This window comes from Apodemus sylvaticus, chromosome 7, assembly GCF_947179515.1.
Source record: "Apodemus sylvaticus chromosome 7, mApoSyl1.1, whole genome shotgun sequence".
Lineage (NCBI taxonomy): Eukaryota > Metazoa > Chordata > Mammalia > Rodentia > Muridae > Apodemus > Apodemus sylvaticus.
The window spans coordinates 57,432,498-57,459,463 of record NC_067478.1 but is presented as its reverse complement, the minus strand read 5'-3'; the positions used below and the strand labels follow the sequence as shown (position 1 = coordinate 57,459,463).

Here is a 26,966-nt window from a genome sequence, read left to right as displayed (position 1 = left end):
ACGAAAAATAGTGTTCCCCAGATAAGCAGCACCAGATAAACCCTACAAGAAAGACACTAGAAATGAAAAGATGGAAACTTCCATGCTGAAAACACACATCTATAGAACCCAGTAGGAGAATAGATATACAAAAGAGAAAGGGAATCTAACTCACACAGGTGGGGAAAATAAATCACAAAAATAAATAGTAAAAGACATAGGAAAAAACAAATACAGATGAGAATGTTACTTATTGATAACCTCAAATGTGAATATGATAAATGAATAAAAAAAGATTAGAAGAAAATGAAAATTAAAAAAAGAAGAGAAAAAAAGACAGATTATCAAATGGAAAGAGAAATAAAGTCCCAACTGAATGCTGCCTACAAGAAACCAACTTTGCTGGTAGAGACATAGTGAATAACAGTGGAGAGCTGAGAAAAGATTATCATGTTATTAAACATGGAGCAACCAATAGCCAGCCCTAAAAACATGCACATGTGTGCAGCATTAAATCAACTCATGTATATACACACTTTATAATTAAATATAGAAATAAAACATGAAAGCAGGAGGAGGGTTTGAAGGAAGAGGAAGGAGTTGGAGCAGGATATGATAGGGAACTGAAAATGATCAAAGCATGTTATATACATGTGTGAAATGTCATGAAATCCATTAGTTTATATGCTTAATAAATGATAAAGAGCCGGGCATGATGGTGTACAACTTCAATCCCAGCACTCAGGAGGCAAAGGCAGGCGGGTCTATAAAAGAGGTCCAGGACAGCCAGGGCTTGGGTTACACAGGGAAATCCATGTGGGAGAGGGAGAGGGAGAGGGAGAGAGAGAGGGAGAGAGAGAGGGAGAGGGAGAGGGAGAGGGAGATGAAGCAGAGTTTAAATGAAACATTAATAAAGGCTCAGTTCAGCAAGATTTAACCAATGTGAATATATATGCACCCACCATGTATATTCAAATATCATTACATCTAAAGAGATCTCTCAAGTAAAAGTAGTGGAAATTCGAAGAACTGATCATCCAGGTATGTGTGTGTGTATGTATGTATGTATATATCAAACATCCGAGTCCTGCTGTTCTACATAGAGATGGAACTCAATGTATATTTACTGAGCATCACACCAGCAGCCACAGAATACACATCTGAATCACCATGTGGGACATCCTCTAGGGCAGTAGTTCTCAACCTTCCTAATGCGACCTAAATGAGACCTTCCTAAATGAGACCGTTTAATATAATTCCTCATGTTGTAGTGACTGCCAACCATAAAATTATTTTGTTGTTACTTTGTAACAGTAATTTTGCTACTCATAACATTTGGGAGGCAGAGACAGGTGGATCTCTGAGTTTGAGGCCAGCCTGGTCTACAGAGCAAATTCCAGGTTAACCAGGGTTACTCAGAGAAGCCCTATCTTGAAAACCCAAAGGGGGGAGGGGGGAAAGAATTGTAATACCTGATACACAACCCCAAAGGGGTCTCAAACCACAGGTTGAGAATCACTGCTCTAAGGTAATACACATTAGCCCACATATCAAGTCTCAAGAGACTGAAAGCTGTGAAATCATATCATGTGTCTTCTTAGATAATATGGTGGTTTGAATAAAAATGGTCCACATAGGCTCATAGGAAGTGGCACTATATGGCCTTATTGGAGGAAGTGTGTCACTGGGGGTAGGCTTTGAGATTTCATAAGCCCAAGCCAGGTCAAGTAGCACTCTCAGTAACTCTCCAGCACCATGTCTGCCTGCGTGCTACCATGCTTCCAGCCATGATGATCATAGATAGACTAAAGCGCTGAACTGTAAGCCAGCCCCAGTTAAGTGTTTTCCTTCATTAAGAGTTGCAAGGTCATTGGTGTCTCTTTATAGCAATAAATCCCTAAGCTAAAAGATGATAATGGATACAATTACAAGTCAAGAAAGAGAATGGGAAGTATACAAACACAAAGAAATTAAACAATATATTACTAAATGGCCCATGGTAACAAAAAAAATTGGAAGAGGAAATGTTTAAAAGCTTTACAAAGGAGGGGCTAGAGAGATGGGTCAGAGGTTAAGAGCACTGACTGCTCTTCCAGAGATCCTGAGTTCAATTCCCAGCACCCACATGGTGGCTCATGTGGTTGCATGTAACCTGCACACCAGAAGAGGGACCCGATGCCCTCTTCTGGTGTGCAGGTGTACATGCAGCAGAGTACTCATGCATGAAGCAAATAAAATTTTATAAAAAGAACAAAAAGCTTTACAAATAAAAATGAAAGCCAGCCAAAATCTGTGGATGGATGCAAAAGCAGTACTGAAGGTAAGCTTATAGTAATGAATGCATCCATTAAAAGAGACAGTAAGCTGGGGAGGTTGGGGGGGGGTGGCCCAAGTCAGCCCAGCACTGGAAGGTGGAGTCCACTATTAGCCTGGGCTACATACTTAGCCTGGGCTACATTATACCAAACAGTAGAGCTGGAGAGATGGGTCAGTAGTTAGAACTCTGGACCACACATGCCAGGTGACTTATAACCCTTGCCACTCCAGCCCAGTGGCCTCTGTGGGCACCTGTGCACACAAATAAGATCTTTAAATAAACTGGATCTCTACCTAATGACGTACCTCAAGGACAGAAAAGCAACAACAACCCCTAAATTAAGGGGAAAATAAGGTCAGAAACAAAATTGACAGACCTGGCTTGTGAGGTGACTTAGCCGGTAAAAGTGATTGCCACCGAGCCTGACACAGTCAATGTCTGGACCCATGTGATGGAAGGAGTGACCTGACTTCCACACAAGCCAGAGAACTGAAACAAATAAAATGCAAATGGTGCGAGTGTGCCACACACAAACTAATTGACAAACCCACAGGACGGGAGAGATGGCTTAGCAGTTCCGAGGATCAGCTACTCTCGTGGAGGGCTTGCGTTCAGTCCCCAGCATCCACACAGCAGCTCACAACTGCCTGTTAATTGCAGTGCCAGGTGGTCTGATGCCCTCTTTTGGCTTCTGTGGGCACTGCATACACATGATGCATATACAAACATGCAGGCAAAGCACTCATACACATAAAATGTCTTTTAAAAAATTAGGAAAAAAAAATGACAAGCCTTAACTGAGAAAAAGAGCCATGACTCAAATCAGGTATGAAAAAAGAAACACATAGATACAAAGGATCATAACTTATTATGAATAACATACTGGAACATTGGAAAATCTAGAGAAAACCCTACAATTCTTATACACGTAAAAACTGAAGAAATGGAGACTCTAAACCAATAATGAAGGATAGGACTGAACAAAGCCCAGGAAACAGCTCAAAGCTGTACAGAAACAGCTCCCATCTAAACTATCCTGAGCCTTAAGACTTTGTTACTATATTCTACAACATAAACTCTCCATGAGGGCAGCATTACTCCTGTACCAAAACCAGGCAAATATATAACCTCTAAAAAGCTCTAATAACCTCTGCAGAACAGGAGGTAAAAATTCTCCCCTGAGTATTAGTGAACTGAATTCAATGGCACATCACAAGGGTCATATACCATGAGCAAATGAGATGTATGCAAAGGAAGCAAGACATTGTAACTTATGCAAAACATGAGCAGGCACACAGGGCGCACACACAGAATGACTAGCCACAGACCCTATGATCAACATGACAGGACCCACAGACAGTATGACTAGTCACAGACTATATATGATCAACAATGACAGGGCACATCCATTGATAGAATGGTGGACAAAGACTATAAGATCGTTTCTATAGATGGGGAAAAAACAGTTGATAAGATTCAGTATTCCTTTGTAATGGAGGATCCAAAGGTTATTTTGCTAACTGAAATAAGCCAGTTCTAGAAAGACAAACACAGTTATCACTCCTGTGGAGACTAAGGAGTCTGTAGAACTGAACGGAAAAGAGGTTGGAATCTGGAGAGGGGACAGAAAGTTCAACGAGGAACATCAAAACTCCAAAAATGCAGTAACGACTTCCGGTTTTCTTTGTTGGCACAGCAAGGCCATCAGGTAAACATGACTCTACTCACACAGAGCCTGAAAGGCTGAGGCAGGAGGACTGATTTGAGTTCAAGGCCAGTTTGTGCTCCATGGTAAGAGCATCTCAAAGATAAAAACAAACAAACAAACAAACAAAACAAACAAACAAACAAAACCCCCCCAAAAACCTAAAAAGTAAGCCAGGCACACGCCTTTAATCCCAACACTTGGGAGGCAGAGGCAGACAGATCTCTGTGAGTTCAAGTCCAACCTGGTCTAAAGAGTGAGTTTCAGGACAGCCAGGGCTACAAGAAAGGCCCTAGAGAGAGAGACTGGGGTTGGGGGTTGGGAGGAACCAAAAAATTAAAACTCCGTTTTAAAATGACTAGGTGAATATGAAGCTCTCACTACACAATAATTCCTACTCCTAGCTGAGGAGCAACTGAAAGGCAACGGCTGCTAGGGAGGGAGCAGCATCGGTTTGTTTAGGGGTTTAGTCCTGGTAGGTTAACCTCATACCAGTGGACGGCCATGCACATTGGCAGCACTGAGTGGACCTGATAGGTTATCAATAAGGGGGGGGGGGGGACTGCTCATCTCAGATGAGCAGAGTAGATGGCAGTTAATACAGAAACTGGAGATTGGGAGTGCTCAGCCCTAAATGAGATGAATCACACCCTCCCCTCAAGGCCCAGGGATCTACAGGAAAGAGGACGAAGACTTCAAGGAAATCGTGTCTTCCAGACACAACACAGGGCGGATACACGTAGGAGCTCCGAGACTGTGACAGTGTGTTTAAGGTCTGCACAATGTCTGCACAAGCTCAGATAAGAATCCCAGTGTGCAGGAGGGGAGGAGGGCAGGAAATGCTAGCCCTAGCTAAGGCGCTTTGGCACCTAATTAATTACTGTTAGATGAGGGAAAACCCCAGCTTTCTTTAATGGCTGAGAACTAGTATGTTGACCATACACCAGAGAAGGCCCAGTGCCCAGGAGTAGTTGGCCAACAGAAACGGACTCTGTGTTTTGCTCTGTTTTTTCTTTTAAATGAGAGAACATTAAGTTGGGTGGGTTAGGGATGTGGGAAGAGTTGAGGGAGGGGGAAGAATTTGATCAAAATATACTATATGAAATTTTCTCAGAAAAAAAAATTAAACAGGGAAACTATGAAGTTAGGAGTTGCTTCAAGGGTGAAACACATTGTATACATTATGAAATTCTCAAAGAATAGTGTTACACTAAAAATCCTTAGTTGTTGAAAAGATGGAGATATTTATTTCCCCAACTAGAAAACTACACACTGTACACATGTGTGAAGTGATCACAACGTACCCTATAAGGATATTCAAATAGTGAGACACAAAAACAAACCACCGGCCAAGACGAGTTCCCTTAGGCCATCCTTGTACAGAGCAAGAGAAAATGTCACCGCTGCCAACAACGACTTAAGGGACAAGCTCAAGAATCAAATGCTGCTGAAAGGGAGGTGGACTTCCTCCTGTGACTGCTCGGTAATGAATGCAGACTCACAGCCTGCTCAGGCCTCCTGGGGGAAGCCATACTGCTTGGGGCACAGTCCTGCACTTGAGGGACACTGTGCACACCTTCCATGGTGGGAAGCTGAGCCCAGCCCACCCCCCTCCCAGGACCTTGCTCGCAGAACAGGGCCTGCAGGTTCATTTGTACCTGAGCAAAGTGGCTCACGGGGCCCTTTCAGTTCGGCCTTATCCTATAGGATGTGGTCAAGGAGACTTCCAAGGACACCAGGATCCTGCCCTCTTCTACAAAAGAAAAGTTGATCCCCCAAAGTGAAGGGACACAGAAGACCCAATGCAAGTAGAGAAATCAAGTTGACAACAGAAGTGTTAAAATGCACATGAAGCAGAGAACAGGGAACCAGAAGGGTAATAGGAACAGCCCTGCTCCAGCAGTGTACTGTGTCTGAGCCTCTTAATCCTTCTAGAAACTCCCACACAGGTGCTGTCACCGTTTTTTTTTTTTTTTTTTTTTTTTTTTTTTTTTTTTTTTTTCTGATGAGAGAGTCAGAATAGTGTCTAGATCAGATCTGAATGGAAACAGCTTGGCGATTTTACCCCAGGGCTTCTGACAAAAAGTCTTCAGCACCCCCACCCCCACTGCCTCAGCCATTGTCTCTCAGGGGAACCACAGGTGCAAGGGGTTTGATGCTTGATGTTATGAAAAAACCGTACAGGAAGCAGAGTGTTAGTGGTGAGTTCTGTAGAGCCCCAAAGGAAAAGTCTACACGAGGGTTAAGTGGAGAGAGCCCTGGGGCATGGAGGACTGCCACCATGGTCACAGGGCAGGGTCCCAGCTGTGAGCTCAGAGCATGCAGCTACCAGAAAACAGACCTCCCCTGTGGCAGAACTCTAAGCAAGAGACATCTCTGAGGGTCTCTTCAGGTTCAAGCCCTCCCTGGAGAGCTCTGGGAAAACAGAAAACAACAAAATAGTAATGTTTCATACACCACCACATCCCCTCAAAAGCAGCCTATTAAAATGGAAATAAAAAATATTAAAGTGTAAAATGAGTCAGGAGAACAGGAAGGAATAGAAGACAGTCATAGACCAACAGTGACAGTGGCCAGGCAGGCCATGCTTCTGAGTCTTTTGGAAAACACAATAGCTTCCCCTCCATGCTTCTAAAAACCAGCCAGACACTATGCACTAAAATAAATCCACCTTGTGGAGCTTCAAGGAATTCCGCATGGTATTATAGTCAAGGTCCCAAAGAAGAACGGTTTCACCACAAATCCAGGCAAGCGTCACAAGTCTTTGCTTCTGAGGCTCCGCTCAGCACCCAGATTGCATGTTCTGATCCTTATTTGAACCCAAGAAAGTGAACTCAGTGGTTTACATGCTATTTACCCTTCTACTCTACTAAACAGTCCAAGCTCTGCAGTCATATTAAAGCAGACAGGAGTGCAGCTGGACTGAATGGATGCTAACTTACATGGACTGTATTGATAAGAAGCAGCAGATCCGATTCTAGTAGCCTGTAGGATAGATATCAGGGACCCAAGCTAGCGCTCAGGTTTAGAAGCTGCAGTCTTTTGGGTTAATGGAAAGCCCGAGATATTTATGGTTGCTAATAATAGTAGCCTCCTGGCCTGGGTTTATCATCAGGCTGTGAGGAGGTTGGCAGGCCATCACTCCTGGGTATCCTGAGAATTATAACCAGCCAACTTACACAGGGGGTGGGGCTTTGAATAGCTGATACACTAAGAGGCAGTTCTGAGCCTGGAGTCACTTTCACTAAAAGAGGAAACCCTACTTTGATCTGTCACTTTCCTCCTGAAAGGGGGGCTATTTAGAGTCTCATTTACTGGTTCCTGTGTCCCCAGATCCCGAGGAGCAGGTGTGAGCCAGCCACAAAGGAGCAGTTTCTGAAAGTAACTGTTCACCTCTCAAGCTTTGCCCCCTGGGATTTGTCTGGCAGTTTCTAAGGCAACAAGGTGGGCTTGCTCGTCCCTGAGAAGACGGTGAAGCTTCCCTAAGTTTGAAGTTGGTGTTTGCCCCCTGCCAGCTGCCAGCTGTCTGGGTGGAATGAGTTAATTTGCCACTGTGCGATATCACCCTGGCTCTCGGGCTGAGGGGGCTGCCTGGGGGCCAGCCCAGCCCTGCTGTGAGCATTCAGCCACCAGCAGTGTGGGCACAGCGATGCCCACTGAGCCAGGGTACCAGCCTACCCAGCACACCAGGCAAGGCCTCTTCCTGCTTGACTCCTTTACACATACTGAGAGTCCGAAGAGGCAGAGGCAAAGGCAGCCATGTGTATTTTAAGTGATAATAATAATAATAATAATAGCAGTAGTAGTAATAATTTAATTAGATAATTAATAGATAATTTAATTAGATAAATTAATAATCTAATTTAATTTAATTTTAAATTAATAATTTAAAAGATAATAATTTAATTATTATCATTAACCAAGGATGGCCATGGACTCTCTTTGCCTTTGCGGTTCATCCATGCAGGGAGGACAAGTGTATACCACTATCTCCATATTATGAGGTGCTGGGGAATGAACTCAGGGCTTGGCTAAGCAATCACTCTGCTAATTGAGCCGCATCCCCCACCAATGGAACATTATTCTTAACTTGAAGATCTTTAGAATATGGCGCATTCTGTGCCTCTGTGCTCTTAGGAGCTGTGCAGCTCTAGGCCGTGACTCTGCCTCCTAAGACCCAAAAATAGACAACAAAGCATACAAGCAGCCAGCACTTGAAAATCCTCAGTGTGGTTGGCAGTTAGTAATGGACGGAAATGTTTAGTTTGCTTTCCTGGCACTGGCAATTGAATCTGGGGCCTCTGGCATGCTAGGAAAGTTAGTACCCTTGGGCAGTATCCCCATCTCTCTTACTTGGAGACATAGTTTCACTAGTAATCTCTCTGTAGCACAGGAAGGTCTTGGAATTACAATCCTCCTGCCTCAGCCTCCTGAGTAGCAAGGTTTATAAGGTCTGTCCTACTGGCTCTGGCAGGGAAACAAAGTTTTTGAAGAAAGAAAGGTAAAAATTCTTTCTCTGGTTTTAAACAGACCCAAAGCCAGTAAAACAGTACCTCAGTGAATCTTCCTTCAGTTTACAAGTTTTCCGTTCTGTGTATGAGAAAACAGACGTTCCTCACCTTTTCTAAATATGGGCTGGAGTCCTGCTCTTGGTATTTAGCACCTGCGCCATTTTACCGTTAATTTTCTACTTGTTAAATCTAGTTCCTCTCTTTAAGCTGGCCTAACATCACTTTGGAATTCTGTGGTTTTGCCACTCTCCATGCGTGAAGTCATATTTGCTGTTTTCCAGGCTCTGGTAGCTAAAGCACCGTCCTTGGTTAGGGGAATCCTAAGCCTGCCTCTAGAGCTGCCTGGCACAGACTCTGCCTAAGGCCCTTCACGGCTCTGGGTCTCAAATCTTTCATCATTACACAATTCTGCAGATTTAGCCTCTGATGTCCTTGCCAGACCCAAGGTCCTGCCAGAGGGCTAGCCTTATGCTAAGATAGCCAGAACCCTTTTGTCTTGCCTGTTTACCTAAGACCTAACGCTGGGACGAGGGGAAAGACAGGATATACTGGGGGCAAGCAAGGATTCAGACCTGAAAAACACTCAGTTTTAAATAGAGAACAGAAAACTTTAAGTTTTAAAAGAAAATGAGGGTTTTGTTGTTGTTTTTGTTTGTTTGTTTTAAATTCTTTCCTCGTGCTTTCTCTTTTCAGTGTCTAGCTGCAGGTTGCTGCGAGTCCATGGTTAGCACCATTCATAGGATTCAAGGTGACGGTGCCACATTCTGTCCTTCAGTCTCCAGCCTTTGTTACAGTATCAGAAGGTCAGAACTGATGAGAGGAGAAAGGGATTCAGCTTTTAAGGGTCCCCCTTCTTGCCATGAGGTGACAGGCAGTCACAGGTGCACAGCCCTGGAGAGGCCCCATGGCCAGAGCCTGTCCTCTGGACCCAAAGCCCTCTCTATAAGCTCTTTAATTTTAAAGGCAGAAAGCCAGACTTTGAGATAAAGGACTGTTGGTGAAGAGGGACATTCCTCTCAAATGTCCCTCTCTAATTAGGAGGCATCAAGGGCCAGAAGAGGTCTGAGACCTCATCAACAGGCAACACTCACCAGCTGTGATAGCACACACCTGTAACCCCAGCACTCAGAGGCTGAGGCAGGATGATAGAGGTAGAGGCTAGCCTGGGCTTCATAACAAGACATATCACCAAAAACCATAGATGGATGGAAGGAAGGAAGGAAGGAAGGAAGGAAGGAAGGAAGGAAGGAAGGAAGGAAGGAAGGAAGGAAGGAAGGAAGGAAGGAAGGAAGGAAGGAAAGGAAGGAGAAGCAGCACTGGTCTATCTTGAAGCTTTGGTTTTGTTTCTCATCAGTTTCTACATCATTTGAACTTGATTTTCAATTTCTCTATTTACAGCAAGTACGTACCTTACTTTCTCTACCTCCCAGAAATGATAAGAAAATATTGGAGCCGGACAATAGTGTCAGGTTGGAAGAGGGGAAGCCTTTAGACCCTTCTACGTAAATAGCTTTTGTTTATTTGTGGGAAAGAATGGATGACCTTGAGCTTCTGATTCTCCTGCTTTCTGATTCTTAGGATCACGGCCATGCATTACCATGCCAGTGTGAGCAGTGCCAGGGACTGAACCCCAGGACTTTGTGCATGATGGGCAAAGACCCCACAAACTGAGCTACATCTCCAGACTCAATAATCTAGGAATCTCCCAAAGACCCACAAGAGGCAGCACAGGAGCAGGCCTGGGACTGACTGACCATGGAGTGCCCTTCACAGCAGCCCCCAGGCCAAGGTTTTTATCTCCCTCTAGCATGAACCTCAAGTTCTTGGCTCAGTGGAAAATTTTCAACGGGGACCACTGAGGCGAGCAGTCGCATCCCATGACTCGAATGCTCAGTGAGAGGAAAAGGCCAAAGGCACTCTGGGACCAGATGATACCTCATGGTTCTGGCCAGTGGCTGAACCAGTAGAGGGACTGTGCTCTGGTTTAGCATGCTTGCGCATACATGATAGAACTGGAAACTAGTTATAACTGCCTGGGATATTAATAAGGCGACAGTTCTTACCATTCCTCCCACTGTGCTCATATCACAGGGAACATGGACAAAACAAATCCGCAGGCACTTCTTTCATTATGCATGCTTAGCCGACCTTGGAATGCCCTTGGGTAACACAGCTGCTTAGCCAACCTGGCAGGAACTCCTAACAAAACAGCTCCAAGCCCAGTAAGAGAACTTAGAAAACACAGTAAGAACTTTGGAGAGCCAGTGTCAAGGTTATGTATCCATCTGTGTCCTGGCGTTGGGAAAATCCCTCTCTAAACCTCTGCAGCTTCTGCTCGGGCTTCTGAATACTACCCTACCATGAGTACAGCTTGGGAACCAACACAGAGCCAGAGCCCAGTAGCCTGGCTTAGAGTCCCTGCACTCCCTTCCCAAGCAAACGTGCGCACTTCAGAAGTGGGGGTGGCAAAGGAGCCAGTGACTTTCATCTTCAGCTGTGGGCAGGGACTGCCAGCCCAGTGGTGAGAGCCCTTCAGCCCTAAACCTCCAGCCTAGTCGCCCTGAGTTGAACAGACAACGCTAAGCTCTTGGCCTACTACAGCTAATATATCACTTCCTGCCTCCACTCTAGGAAATTCCCCTCATGTTACGAATCCCTTCCCTCCTAGTAGCTTGTAATGGCAATGACTACAGACTGTCTCCTTGTGCTCTGGAAGGCAAGACTGTCTCCTCCTTGCTCTAACCAAGTCCTCTGCTCAACCTCTCATGCGTCCTTCCCCTCAGTACCATGCATTCACCCTTCACACTTCCCTCGTACCTGTTCCCTGCTCCAAGTGATCCTCTCAGACAGCAAGTCAGCGTTGGTTCGTTCTTCTTCCAATTCAATCTCCAATTGGGAGACCTTGTCCTGAGAAGGGAAAACACTTTAGTTAGATTGATCTGTGTTAGGAGCATGGACAGAAACCCCAAGAGCAAATGAGAACCGAGCATTATTAGGACCTGGGAACATAAGACATCTATCTCTTTTCCTCTCTCCTCTTTCCTCCTCCTTAAAGGGTCTTATGTATCCCAGAGCAGTCTCAAACTTGCTATGTAGTCCAGGATCACCTTGAACTTCTGATCTTCCTGCATCCACCTCCCGTACTGACATATACAAGCCAGTATATTCAGTGCTTGAGAGTGAACCCAGAGTTTCACGCTTGCTAGACAAGTAAGTACTCCACTAGCCCACGATGCCCCCAGCCTTTACACATATCATTTCTTATACTGTCCAAAGCAGGTATTTTTTAAAACATGTGTTTTTTGCTTTCGTGATATAACTGGGCATGCAGAAAATATACAAAAGGAGAAAGGTGTTACCCTAAGCCTGGATGAACAAAACAAACTCATTAAGAATATGTGAGTTTGTGTCTTAAACCGGCCCCTACTAAAGTCAACACACAGTGTGGGAAGTCATCCTGGGCATTCCTACAAATGCTTCATGCTGAGAGGCTCACTCCTGTGAGTGCAGGCACATGCTTCCAACCTGCCTCTTCTCTACAGTGCCCGTGACCTTAGCAGCAGACACTCCCAAACCCACACTAGATTGCACAGGACCCTGTTGGCCAAGTCTGGTAAATTCACCATCACAGAGTAATGACAATTTGTTCTTCTGGAATCTATGAAATATCACTGGAAGTTTAAGAGAGAAGTATTTCAAAGTAGTTTTATGAATGAGAGAAAGAAGGCTTCCTCCACTCAGGGTGCTGGGGGACTCGAGCCTGTGTTGCTTTTGTCTCCAGTAAATTTTTCATAGGTCTGGGTAAACTCGGTCATGGGTGCTTTTTGAAATGTATATTTCTAAAGCAATGTTTCCATTCTGTTTTATGCTATGCATACAGGTAATTTGGTCTGCATGTATGTCTGTGCACATGTGTGCAGTGCCTGTGAAAGCCAGAAGAGGGTGGCAGGTTTCCTTGGACTGGAGTTGCAGGTGGGATTGTATACCACCATATGGGACCTCTAGAAGAGCAGCCCCTCGCTCTTCACCACTGAGCCACCTCTCTAGCCCTGACAGATACTTTTTAAAAACCAAGATTTTGAGTTTTCAAAGGCACTGCTTGTGTGGACGTATAAACTGACAACCATGGATGGCTCTGTAAACAACAGAAATGAAGCTCTCTAAACTCACGTGACCGATGAACTGTCTATGAATGAATGGCCGTATCACATGGTGGTCAAAGCCTCCTGAGAGGACCACTGAGATGGCTGACCAGGTAAAGGCACTTATTGTGAAGACAGAGGCTAGAATTCAGAATCCAGAACCCACATGAAAATGGAAAGAACTGACTCTACCAAGTGTCTTCTGTCCTCCACGCTCATGCATATACACACAATAATAAATAAAATTAAAAACCTATAGAGAGGGCTGGAGAGATGGCTCAGAGGTTAAGAGTACTGTTCTTCCAAAGGTCCTGAGTTCAATTCCCAATGGTAGCTCATAACCATCTGTAATGAGATCTGGTGCCCTCTTTTGGCCTGCAGACATATATGCAGGAAGAATGCTGCATACATAATAAATAAATAAATAAATAAATAAGTGAATGAATAAATAAATGAATAAATAAATAAATAACCAAATAAACAACAAAACCCTATAAGGAAACCCAAAAGCTCTCCCTTAGGAGCACAAAGTCCCAGAAACTAACTCAGGACATGGCCAGCTGCTATTTCCAATATATCTAGTATACTCAGAAGTTGCAAAAATATCTATAGAACTTCAGCCACCTGCAGCTGAATTTACAGAAAATGTTCCTGTGGAGAGCTCCTGAAACTTGAGAATTAGCTGCATTTTAGTGAAGGGATGAAAAAGGCACACATGACAACAGCATGGCCCTGCCACCTCTCGGAGCAACTCCTCTCAGGTACCTTTCATGATGGCAGGCCCCCAGAGGCTGGGACTGAAGAGCAGGTGGAGAAACAGCCTCAGTGGTGTTCGGCTGCACTACTCCTTCAAGATCTTAACATACCCAAAGGAAATACCTTGCTAGTTGGAATATTCTGGACTTGAAGGAGATAGATAATCTGACAATTCAATCTTATTTCAGCTCAAATCACTTATCTTTAAAGATCCACTTCTTGATTTTTAGTTAGGCATCTGTGTGAGGGAATGTGCCTGTGAGTGCAGGTGCCAGCAGAGGCCAGCAGAGGGTGTTCATTGAATTTCCTGGAATTGGAGTTGCAGGAAACTGTGAGCTGCCCGCAGGGTAGAACTGAACTTGGGTTCTCTGGAAGAGTAGTGTGTGCTCTTAACACTGAGCCATCTCCACAGCCCAAAATTACTTCTTAGGCTTTTTCCTGCTTTCAATCCATACTGTCCAGACAATATGTGAGGAGGCACCCATCATGCCAAGGGTCTTTTGTTCACTATTTGATTGGTTTCCACTCGAGAGGTGTGTGTGTGTAGAGGTCAGTGTCCATCTAGCAACTACCTGGCCAGCCCCAGGGATCCCTACCTCTGCCTCTCTGGCACTGGGATTGTAGATGCCGACTGCCATGACCTGCATTTTGCATGTATGTTAGGGATCTGAACAGAGGTCCTCATGCTCATATAGCATATATTTTACCAAATGAGCCATCTCCCTAGCCCATCCAGTTGCCCTTAACCAAGTTGTCTAGGCCCTAGAATGATCCATTTCTAGTTAACTAAGTTGACCTTAGCTTATCCAAAAATGAGTCCCTAAAGAGATCAGAAGTAAGATAGTAGAAAAATATGGCAACCCATAAACAAAGCAATAAAACTGCCATCAGTTTTCTCTGCTCTGAGAGAAGCCCATCTAATAAAATCTCCACCGGTTCAAACTTCACTCCTAGATACAAACTGCGGAGTACCCTGGAGGGGTACTTTTTTTTTCAAAAAGCTATTTCTGTTTATTTACAAAGCTGAATGAGGAATTCATTGATTTTGAGTTTAGGCCATCTTTGCTGGCCTTGAGCACCAGGCCCGTCTTTTATCAAAATCCTGACAATGCTAACGTCTCCCCCAGAGTCTGAGCTTTTCTCAGTCTGTTCCTCTCTAAATCCCACTGGAGAGCAGAACACACAAGTGTTTCTGGTTTAGGGTCAATTCCACTCTCGCAAATTACTCCTTTTTAGCAATTCAGGTTTTTCTGTCATCTCAGAGGTTCTGGTATTTATTTGTGTGGGTTTTTCTCAAGTGTTGGGTATTAGGCTAGAGAATGCTCGCCCCCAGCTGGTAACTGCTTTGGGCAGTTGTAGACAGGCTATCCTGGGACTGGGAAATGGCAGTGAATTGGACCACGGTTTGCTGATAGCTCTGGCAATGATGCATACACACTCAGGAGGATGGGCCAGGGCTAAGACTGGACGTGGTTTCATCAGTGGTCCCTGACGTGCAGGGTGATTTGGGGATCTACAGCACAGCGTGGACCCTGACTGGGCAGCCGGCAGCCTTGCAGCCTTTGTAAGAGAATCATTACTGAAGGGACACAGCGCCATCAGCTAATTTCTTTGGGGAACAACTTATATCCTCTTCAAAGGAATGAAGCCATTAGACTAAATCACAGATCCATTCCTTCCAGCTTACATCACTACAACACAGTAAGATGCACCCTCCCTCGCCCCAGGCAAAGAAAGCATCTTTAGAAAGAGTAAAGGGCCAAGACTCCCGGTATTCCCCTGGTGGCCCAGACGTGCTCTCCACAGATCCCCTGGCTCCAGCCCGAGGACCCACACACCTCCATCTGCTTGATGAGTCGGCTGCGGTCGTCCTTGAGGTGACTCTTGGCCTCCAGCTCATACTCCAGGTCCTTCAGCGACTGCTCCAGAAGCTGCCTTTTGCTGAGCGCTTCCTCCTCAGCTCGCTGGTAGTCCCGCAACTCTTCCTCCTTGAGGCGCAACTGGAAGGAAAGTGTGTGTGTGGAGGTCCCTTGGGCAGTGGGGATGGTAAGGAATTGAACTGATAGGGGATATCTCCAGCAATGATACAGGACACGTCTGCCTGCATACAGTTTGCATATCATGTGCATGCCTCACCCAAAGAGGCCAGAAAACAGAGTGCACAGGCCCAGCCCCAAAGCAATGAGGAGCAAATCCCACCTCTCTCTAGTCTTCAGTTTTCCATGTTATAAAATAAGAGTATTTTTCCTTTGCAAGCAGTACACTGTTAGGTTATAAAGTCAATTGATTAGGTGTGGACTAGTATTTTAACGACATAGAACACACACGAACACACACAAACACACATACACACAAAGTGTGAATAAGTACTTGTGATTCTTTTGTATTATATATTATATATTAACATATTTGGATAGATGGATGTGTCATTAGGTGGGCGATAGTCAAAAACCACTTAAAAGTCACTTAAGTAGCTAAGCATTCTTGTATCCGCACTGTCTCAAGAGAGCTTTAAAGGTTTAAAATAAAAACTAAATTAATGGTCTCTAAGAAACCAGCAGGCAGCACAAAATCACACTCATTTGGTAACAGCCATTGCTGTATAGTAGAAAATTATCACCCACAATGACGGTGCTTTTCTTATCCACAAGGTGGCACTCATCTAATAGTTTTGAAGAATGTACAACCAAAATCAACCCCCTGAGCTGATTCAGTGAGGCTCAACCCTGACTCTTTGGTTGCCAATGTCAAAGCCTCCTGGATTAGGTACAGAGCTAACAACAGAACACCAGGGGTTTATTCCTGGAGGAAGTCCACAGAAAAGCTGAGGAAGCTCTGAAGGATCAGGCTAGTGTAGGAAGACCCCAGGACGGAGGACTCGAGCACTGTATCCTGTGGGAGATGGAGATACCCATTTCCAGTACAATGGAGAACCCCAGCCATTTCTAGCACAGCCCCACTTGGGAGAAGATGACTTCTAGACACAGGCCTTGGTCTGGTTTGGGCATCAGTGGTGAGAGTGAAACTGAAAGACAGCACAGGACAGTCACTCATCCACAGAGAACAGAATGGGGTGCTGCTCTCTGAATTTCAAACACTCACTGCAAAGAAACACAATCTCTCTGGGGCACAATAGGGAAAATGTTAAAATGCACTTTATCTGAGAATTAGATGATACCCAAAAATAATGATTACAAAGAATGCCAATCAAATAAAACAGCCCAAACTTCCTTCTTGGCATTCTCTGAAATACCATGTATACCTCTCCTAATACCTACCATACCACCACCACCACCACCACCACCACCACCACCACCACCACCCCACCTCCCCTTAGCAAGGGGGTAGGGTTCTGTCTCCCAACACTCTCAGGAGTGCCCTCTGGAGAGCACTCCATAGGACAGAGAGGCACAGCCTGAGCACCCTCAGTTCAAAAGCCCAAAATGCAGGGCTAGAGAGACAGATCAACGGTTAAAACCACGAGTTTGGTTCCCAGCACCCACAGGGCAGTTCACAACCATCTGTAACTCCAGTTCCAGGAGATCTGATGCCTCCTTTTGACATCTCTGGGCACCAGGCTCACATGTGGTGCGCTTATATACATGTAGGCAAAATAATTATATACATAAAATAAATCCTTTTAAAAAAAAGACAAAACTTTAGAGCATTTGACTCCAAACTCCAAAACTAAAAGATATTTTGGATTGTGGGTTTTTGGAAATGGCGAACAAGTTAAAATCTTTACAAATAATTTCAAGATCTCTGAAACCAGAAATAATCCTAGAACCAAGCATTTGAGGTATCCCCACTCTGAGTGTCTAAGAGTAACTTGCTCTTAGCACTAATAAGCAAGACAGTCAGCCCTCAACTGGACATCCATCTCACCCCATCCCAGAAGCATCCCAGAAGAGACAGAAAAATGGATGAGGCAGGGAAGGGGCACAGTGCTTTGGAGCACTGTCACGGGCATGGCATGGTCACTGCACTAAGAAGCTGGGATCAACCTGTACAAGACTGAGCCACCAACTTTCCATCACAGAGATGGGAAGGGCTCACGCCGCCTGCCCAGCCCTGAGGATTTATAGTCAGTTAACTGCTGCTCACGAACAGAACATTTTTTTTTTCTTCAGTGGTGTAGCCACTGTTGAGTTGTCCAGGTTCCTAAGAGCAACCCTAAACTGATAGGGACCCACACCAACTGGAAAGTAGGAGGGCCAGGTGGGCAATAGGAAATCAGCAGGGGAGAGGAGACCAGATAGGGTGGGTGAGGTAAACGGGATGAGGAAACAGGAGATCCAGATGTGAGATATCATAACGAGACCCACTGCCATATAAATTTAATCAACCTGCTAGTAAATTAGTAGATAATTTGTTGATACAATAAATTGTTGTATAAATTGATTTATCTGCTAACAAAAATGCAAGTAAGGAAAGACCTTTTTAACCTGTCAGTACCCCTTTAAATAGTTAGCAGGATTTAGTAAATGAATTAAAGAGGAACTCTAAGCCTTAGTTCCTAAAGGTCAAAGGCCACCCTCCTGTGAACCCAGATATCCCACAGCACAGGCAGAATTGCAGCTGTCTGGTCTTACTGAATCTTTGTGGCCATCTGCTTCCTTATCTGTGTAGAGAATCTTCATGTCTCCTTCTCCACTGAAGTGTCTAGCCCAAAAATGTTTATACAAATAGCCATGTGGATCCCTGGGTAGGGTCACAGTGACACTGTGGCCTTTTGAAGTTAAAACAGACCAGGTATGTGATGTGTTCTGGCAAATGTCTGAGCCCTTCCACCCATCTGCTCTAAAAATGAAAAGAATATTCTTTTCACAGCAAAGAGAGCTGTGATGTCAGCATGCCAGTTTCTGTTTTCTTGGAATCCTGTATCATGTAACCATGAGGCAAAGGGGACCCGTTATCAGGGCCCTTTGAGAAGTGTTCTGGAAATCTGTAATAAATATCCATTGTTCTTTGATGGGTTCAGCACTGACTCAGGGGGAAACCTTCCTTTGATCATCAAAGAAATTAAAAGTTTGGTTTCTTTTTTTGTTTTTCTTAAAACTTGTTTTCCTGGAATCTGTGGGCTCCTTGCACTGGGGGCTGGGGTGGGGGGTGGAGTTGAGAAAGAAAACTGTGTATCGAATGCCCAGACCTAGGTGCCTCCACTGTACTATTTCACTATCTTATTTGTTGTGAATCTACTAATGTTTTGTAGAAGGCAATGCTGAGAAAGCTTGGATCATTCAGTTGGCACAGGCTAGACTCATAGCCAGGCGTTGGGGCTCATGCCTACGATCCTAGAACTTGGGAGCATGGGGCAGAACTGACATGGGAGGGAAACAGAGACAGAGAGACAGAAATGGGTAGTCATGGGGCTTCCCAGCCTCGAACACCCAACGTCCCCATTAACTTTTCTCTTCCCAGGTCAAGAATGCAACCACTGCATTTCTTTGCTCTATTATTCTTTTTTTTTAAATTTTTTTTATTCGATATAATTTATTTACATTTCTGCTCTATTATTCTTAAGTATAAAACCAAGAATGTGTCTTAGGGTAGCCAAGCAGGCTCAGCAGGTAAGGTGCTCGCCACACAAGCCTGACAATCTCAGCTTGATCCCACGGAAAGGGAGGAGAGAACCAACCCACAAAGCTGTCCCCTGAGCCCCACACAGTCACTTGTACCTTCACATACACATATCACACACCCACAATGATAAATAATAAATAACAAAAATAATACATTTGAATTATTTCAGCATTTGTAAACTTCTGAGACTTGGAGACTAAATCAAGTCTAGACAATCGCTTTATGACAAAGCCACATGCCCAGTCCCTAAGGGCATCTTTTAGTTTATTTTTCAATGGCTATATCAAATTCTTACCTGCCCCAACAGAAGTCAAGAGATAATTGTCAGGGCTAAAGAGACGGCTCAGTAGCTAAGAGCATTTGCTTCTCAATCATGAGGATCAGAGTTTGGATCCCAGCCGCTACATCAGACAGCCCACAAATGCCTGCAACTCCTGCTCCAAAAGATCAACAACCTCTTTTGGTCTCCATGGGCACTAGGACATACACGGGTACAAACACACACGCACATGCATACACACATAAATGGTTGTTAAAAGAATCTAGTCATCTTTATAAAAAATAAAAAATTAAAAAAAAAAAGTTGTTAAAGGAGCCTCGCACTTCCTGCCATCTTGCTCTCTGGATAATAGAAGGCACGGAGGTGAACAACATGTTTCTGCTCCATAAAAGGTGATTCAACTCTTCAGAAAACTTTGGACCAAACCAGAGAGCATGGCCCAGTTAAAGCTGTTCTTGTTTCACTCCTGTGTCCATGGGAGTTTTGCCTCTTAGGATGCTACCTGCATTTAATCGCTCAAGAACAGAGACCAAAACAAGTCCCAAAGCTTCCCTAAGCCTCCCCGCCCCGGCCTCCTCAACAGAAGCCTTGCAAAGCCAGGTGAAGGACCCTCTCCTAAGAGACAAGGAGATTCCCGGCAGCATTACCTCATCCTGCATTCTCGAGGCTGCCAGTCTGGCCTTTTCCACCTCCAGGCTTTTCTCCTTCAGTTGCGTCTGCATTTCCGCCAGCTCCCGTCGATTCTTCTCCTTATACTCACCCAGCTGCTTCTGCAGCTCCAGGGAGGATGCGCGGGAGGCCTCAGCAATGTCGGCCATCTAGAGGAAGCGGTGTAGAATGAGGGGACCCTGCCAAGCTCCATCTGGAGCCCATTCCTGCTTGGAAAGCATCTCCTCTCATCACTGCCAAGCACCAGGCCCGGGGCTGTGAGGTCTGGCTTAACCCTGCCTTGGGGTCAGCATGTGTCCCCAAGAGTGACTAGGGCTGTTCAGCCCTGAGGTCAGAACTTTGTTTTCACTAACCGGTATATGGCTGAGGTGTCTCCTTAGCCACTGAGGACCTTGGCGCTGTCCTTCTGGAAACAATGAAATCCTATCTACCTTTCAGAGGCATTGCCAGAGTTGAGACAATACGCAGTTAGAACTAAAGAAGTCACTAGCAGAATGCCTGGCACAGGGTAGGTATCAGAAAACGTCAGCCTCCTGTGTGCACTTCTAGAAGACAGGGAGCCCATCAGCACCAGTGTGTGCCTTTCCCTGAGAGTGTCTCGGGGCAGAGGTGAGCTGAGGGGCAGAAGTTTCAGGGTTCTGAAACTGCCTTTGGTACACTCTTGGATAAGTCAGAGAGAAGCGAGTATGCAGACTCAGCCCAGAGGCCTCAACTCCAGCTTAAGAATCATTGATTAAGTGTGTGTCCACACCAGGCCAGCTCTGTCTATTGTTAGCAAGAGACCAGGTGCCCAGGACCCTGAGGGTTTTGGTGATTACGGTTTAGCTAAGTTTCTCTGCATCTGGAATTTTCACTAAGTCCAAGGAATGGCTGCAGGGTATCTGTACCGTCCAGGTGCATCTGTGCTTGGGGGAACGATGGGTTTCCTTAGCCTTCGCTAAGCTCTCCAGGGCCTGCCCGCCCTTCGCTCTGCCTCCTGCCCCCTCACCTCCTTCTGCAGCTTCTCAATGGTCTTGTCCAGGTGCCACCGCTCACTCTCCATTTCGTTCTTCAGTTTTCTCAGCTGCTCCTTCTGCTCCGCCTCATCCCGAAATTTCTCCAGGAGTTCCTTCTGCTCCTGGGAGATCTGGCTCAGCTCTCTCTGCAGATGGAAAAACTCAGCAGTGCCACTCCACAGTCACACCACAAAGGCAATGAAACCCATCACCTCTAGGCAAAGTGGAGAGAATCAGGGAAATCAGGGACCGAAAAGGCAAACCAGCAACCCCCATGGGAGCAGAGGCGGAAGAAGGAGGCGGAAGGACGCACACCCAGCAGCCACTGCAGCTGGTGAGGTCTAGGCTAGACTCCTAAACCTGAATGTTTGTTCTCAGAATGGGACAGTGATATCGTAGACCAACCTAAAGCTAGCAGCTGAGCTCAATCTCCAGCCTAGTACAGGAACTTTATATTTTTTAAAATTTATTCATTTATTTATATATTATTCTTGAGACAGGGTTTCTCTGTGTAGCTCTGGCTGTCCTAGAACTCACTCTGTAGACCAGGCTAGCTTCAGAGATTTGTAGACTCAAAGATCTCCTGGCTCTGCCTCCCAAGTGCGGGGATTAAATGTATGTGCTGCCACCACCACCCAGCACAGGAACTCTTAATGCCTGTCTCATCTTGTGTCCTTGCAAGAGGCTGCACAGAACAAAGGTTGACATTTGGACACAGTGCTTAACAGTTTGTAATCTGCTGTCGCATGTGGTTAATCTTGCATCTTGAAGCTACTCCTAAGTCATCCCAGGCTCCCGTGGGTTTGTAGAGTATACTGCAGGTGTGCTTGGCAAGTGTTCAGCACGGGAGTGAGATCCCTTGGGTGCTCTCTGGCTCCTGAACTTGGGTGGCAGAGGGGACGGGATGTGCCTTAGCAGCAAACAGTGCCAGGCTGCTGAAACTGTCCCCTCCGGGAACCAAGACCAACCAAAGCTGCTGGGGAAAAGAGAGGAAGGTAAAATGCTCAGCTGTGGGGTCTGAAATAGGAGCGGCCCCACAGGCTCATGAACGCTTGGCCGGTAGGGACTGGCACTATCAGGAGGTGTGGCCTTGTTGGAGGAAGCGTGTCCCTGTGGGGGCGGGATTTGGGGGGGGGTCTCCCATGCTCCAAATCTGCCCAGTGTACTGTCTGTGGATCAAGATACAGAACTTTCCTCCAGCACCATGTCTGTCTGCACACTGCCCTGCTTCCCGTCATGATGATAATGGACTGAACCTCTGACACTGGAAGCCAGCCCCAATGAAATGTTTGTCTTTATAAGAGTGGCCTTGGGCCTGGTGTCTCTTCACAGCACTGGAGCCCTAAAGCAGATGCCAGTGTAGGGACAATCGGACTACTACAGCTACAGCTGGCCACACGGCAAGAGCAGGTCGGACCCTGGGGCTTCTGTTTGGAGTTTACTTTCTGGGGTTGCGGAGAAGAGGGAAGTGAGGTTGGTCCCGACATGTAGAGAAAACTCTAAGGATCTAGATCTCAAAAAATGTGGATGTATTTCTCCCCCTCCCCACCCCCATGGTAGTGCTGGCAGTGGTGGTGTGTGCCTTTAATCCTAGTACTCCGGAGGCTGAGTTCAATGAGTCTGAGTCTAGCCTGGTCTACAAAGCCAGTTCCAGGACAGCCAGGGCTACATGAGAAAAACCCTGTCTCAAAAAACAACACAGAACAGGTAGGAGGCGATAGAGGAAGATATCCCTGTTAACCCCCGGCTTCCATAGGTGCCTGTGCCGTCCTGTGCATACAAGCCAACTCTTCATCTTCCCTGATGGTGGTGGTGGGTGGTGGTGGTGGTGGTGTGACTCTGGGACAGCATGGGTGGGTGCACACACGTGTGTACATACACACAAACATACATACCCCACACACACCTTCCAAAGGTCCCAAGCTTGCTTTTTTTTTTTTTTTTTTTTTTTTTGGATAAATTTGGGCCATGTCTTTAGCAATGACTTTTTAGAAAATTTTCCTCTTAATCATGCCCCGTGTGTGTGTGTGTGTGTGTGTGTGTGTGTGTGTGTGTGTGTGAGAGCACACCTAGAACATATTTCTTAGATAACTGAGGAGACAGAACATTTTTCTATGTGGCATTTCTAAGGGAAGTTTTAAGATTATCTGAGATAACACTCAAATTCAAGTCTATGGATTCTTATCTGTTCCAAAAACTGTGACTCCACTGGAAAAGGCTAGAATTTGCATTCTATGTTAAGGGACAGCCCACTGCTGTTTACTGAATCTGATATAAGAGGTAGTCATATAGTCATATAACTATTAATTTTTAAAATAATTTCTTATCCTCAAAAGAAGGCTGGAGCTGGAGAGATGGCTCACAGCAGTTAAGAGCACTGACTGCTCTTCCAGCGGTCATGAGTTTAATTCCCAACAACCACGTGGTGGCTCACAACCATCTGTAATAGGATCTGATGCCTTCTGGTATGTCTGAAGACAGTGACTGCATAGTATATTCACATATATTAAATAAATAAATCTTTAAAAGAGAGGAGGCTCTTATCCCCCGCCCCCAGGCGTTTGTGTATTGAGACAGCACAAAGGGAAAGCCCCATTACTTCCATGGCTGCTCTGTAGTTACTATGCTCCCACAGCTCTGAGAAGCCATCTTCCTCCTGTCCTTCATCCCCAGGAACTAGTGAACCTGGGATACTGATCTTAGTCATGTCGTCAAAGGCTCTGCATCCAGTAACAGGTAAGGATCTGCAAGCTCAAGGCGGCCATTGTAGATCCACCTACTCTGGGTCTTAAGAGTCACCTACTGGTGAATCCCCACTCCCACCCCACCCCGCACATGCAAATTTTATTCCACTATTAGCCAGTGGGTTTGTATTGTTAGCATCATCTCTGAGGCTTCGAACATTGCTCCCAGAGTTAGAGCTGCAGAGGGCACCCAGGGAGCTGGCTCGGTGGGTACAGTTCATGCTGTCCAGGTATGAGAACCTGAGCTCAGATCCCTAGCACCCAAGGAAAAGCCAGGTGTGGTGATGTCTGAGTGTGAATCCTGCTCAGCACGACAGGAGCTGACTTAAGGAAACCAGCCTCGTGCACATAGAGCTCTGAACCATGGCTCCAAGTTTGACTCACTTCCCGTTTGCTGTCCCCACCTGACCCTGCAGACCCTGCAGACCAGTGGGTTCCCCACTGCAAACTCCAACAGCCCTGGAGCCAGCCCTTCCACCAACTCGCCCCGAGGATATCTGGGCAGCATTGAAAACCCTGAGAGTGGAGGATAGAAAGAATACACACGGTGCAGAAGTCAATTTACAGATTTAACACTGGCTTTGACTACTGCGGACTTTGAATAATCTTCCTGACATCCAAATGGAAAAATCTCATTTTCTACAAACCTCCTGGTTCTGAAGAGAGATAGCTATCTGGTCTCGAGGAAATGACTTCTTCCTTTTCCTTTTCATAGCCACTTTGAAGGAGTGACTCCATGATATGGAGTGTGATTACCCAAAGGAGAAAGGAAATTAGCTTCTACACAGAGGCCAGCATGCACCCTGAGGGACAAGTCCTGCTAGCCTTCAGTACGCTGTTTGTATTTTAATCTCTGCAAAACTGTCGAGAATTTTCCCATCAAGGGCTTCTCAGCCTTGGCACAGTGACATTTAGACCAGGAAAGTTCATGGTTGTAGGACTGGCCTGTGTTTTCTAGGACGCTCAGCGTAGACCTGCAGTATCTTCCCACTGTGACAATTTAAACCTCTCTAGATATTACCAACTGTCCCTTACCTCTAAGTCCTGGTCTAGATGAATAGTCTGAAGCTCAGGGTGGCTACACAGGTGAAGGGCAGTCCCTGGAAGGGCAGGCCCAGTGGTCACGGCTCCCTGCGTGGCTGAGGCAGGGAAGGCTGAGGCTTACCCGAGCCTGCTCCAGCTCCTTCTCCAGCGCTCTTCTGGTACAAGTGGCTTCTTTCTCTTCCTTTCTGGCATGCGCGAGGGCTTCCTCTAGCTGCTGTATTTCACTCTACAATGAAACAGATAGGTCGCAAGGTGGAGGGACAAAAGATGGCCACAATCATAGTGTGCCTGTCAAGGGATAAAGATGATAAGGAACAGCTTAATCTACATGTGACTTTCTAGATTACCTTGGTGTTTTGTTTTTCCTTAATACAAACAGCTAAGCTTTACCCTTAGATATGCAGAAACTCCAGCAAGGGGACAGACTGGGGCAAGGTGCTTCTGTAGAAGGTGTGTGGGTGACCTGATGGTGGCAGGACAGCCTCTGCCATTCACCTGCCGTTTCTCACCTCCTCTTTTCCCAACTGCTTCCTACTTCCAAAGCCCTGGCAAACCAGATAACTGGTTTGCTAAAATCTCCAAAAATATCAGCTATGTGTTAAAGAAAGGATGTCTTTAGTGAGTCAGCCTAACGGGGTGTGACAAAGGCCTCTGCGGGTGTTGGGAGGTTCCCCCAGCGAGCCTCAGAGAGGTGAATTATCTGATGCCCGAGTCAGTGGCAACTGTGCGGCCCAGGCCCATGTTTCTGATCCTGGGTTTGGCATCCCAGCTCTCAGACCACTCCTAGAGGTGCTTGCAGTTTACCTTGGCATCTTAAATAAATCCTGACAGCCTGCCCCACCACTGAAATCACTTTCAGGAAAGAGGGCTGCAAGCTGCCAAGCCCCGGCCAAGGCCTTGCCTTACCTCACACTTCCGGAGAGTCTCCTTTGCTTGGGCCTCGTCACCCTGCACATCCTCCACCTGCCTCTGCAACTGGGCCACCCTGCGCTCCAGCTCCGCAACCCTTCCCCGCAGCTTCTCATTCTCCTCCTTCAGCGCTTTCTCGCGCAGGTCAGCCTCTGCTTGGTTCTGCTCTGACGAGTTGCTCCTGCTGGCCAGGACCTCAACATTCTACCAAGAGAACACAGAGCGGAGTCTTCACAGGTGGTCTCCAACTCGTGGAGGAAGCTGCTGCTGGAACCTTCTGGCACATGTCTGCCATCCCAGGAACAGGAAGATGAGGCAGGATGATTGAAAATTCCAGGCCAGCCTGGGACAGTTGATGAATTTGAGGCTAGCCTAGGCAACTTAGAGAGACTCTATCTCAAAATTAAAGATTTTTAAAAAGCTGGAGATGTAACTTCATGGCAGTAGACTTGCTTAGCAGGTCTGAGGGACTCATCACCATCATTCTCGTCATCATCATTTCTTCTTCTCCTCCTCCTTCCCTTTCCCCTCATCTTCCTCTTTCTCCTCCATCTTTTTTTTCTTCTCCTTCTCCAAGATACAGTTTGTCTATGTAATAGCCCCGTGTCCCAGAACTCACTATGTAGACTAGGCTGGCTTTGAACTCACAGAGATCCTCCTGCCTCTGCCTCATGAGTGCTGAGATTAAAGGCATGTGCCACCACCACCCAGCTGAGGGAATCATTTCAATACTCAATGCTGACAAAACAAGCTAAATGTCAGAGGAAGAAGGCAGGGTGAATGACTGCCTACCGGCTACCCGCTGCCTGTCACCTGCTCTTAAGTAAGGTGCGGGTCAGGGCGGAGTTGTGGGTTTATGCTCCGCCCTTTTTATGAGCTCTCCACCTTCTAAGGAGCCTAGACCCTATTCTCATCCCACCTTAAAGATGGGGAAATGGTAGGCTGGGGCATAGCAGCTCTATTAGTAAAATGCTTGCCCAGTGTACATAAAGCCCTGGGTTTGGTCCCTAGCATTGCACACACGGGTGGTGACACACTAAGATGGGACAAGCAGGAGGAAGAGGAGGTCAAAATTGTCCTCAGCTACATAATGAATTTGAGGCTAGCCTGGGCTACACATGACCTTGTAACAAACTAAGTACATGAAGACAGCACCCCTTCACAAAATGAATCTACAACTACATTCTAGAACTAAAACTGTTGAAACTCTTAGAAGACACGGGAATGAATACCTGTGATCTTGGTCTAGACAAAGGTCCTTCTGCTATAATGCCAAAAACACAGATGACAAAAGGACAGATAGATGTCTGTGTGTGAGAGTGTTTGCCTGCA

At 46.0% G+C, this 26,966-nt stretch overlaps 1 protein-coding gene across 1 annotated transcript in view; it reads right to left on the bottom strand.

Moving 5' to 3' along the window:
• The window catches only part of Cgnl1 (cingulin like 1), a 157,559-nt gene that overhangs the window by 6,775 nt on the left and 123,818 nt on the right, over window positions 1-26,966 (bottom strand). Inside the window, exons 9-14 of the mRNA XM_052187858.1 lie at window positions 25,632-25,838; window positions 24,847-24,951; window positions 20,931-21,083; window positions 19,921-20,091; window positions 15,249-15,410; window positions 11,330-11,419 (exon numbers count right to left, since the gene is read on the bottom strand). Of these exons, the coding sequence (XP_052043818.1) occupies window positions 11,330-11,419; window positions 15,249-15,410; window positions 19,921-20,091; window positions 20,931-21,083; window positions 24,847-24,951; window positions 25,632-25,838 (888 nt within the window). The remainder of the gene's footprint in view (window positions 1-11,329; window positions 11,420-15,248; window positions 15,411-19,920; window positions 20,092-20,930; window positions 21,084-24,846; window positions 24,952-25,631; window positions 25,839-26,966) is intronic.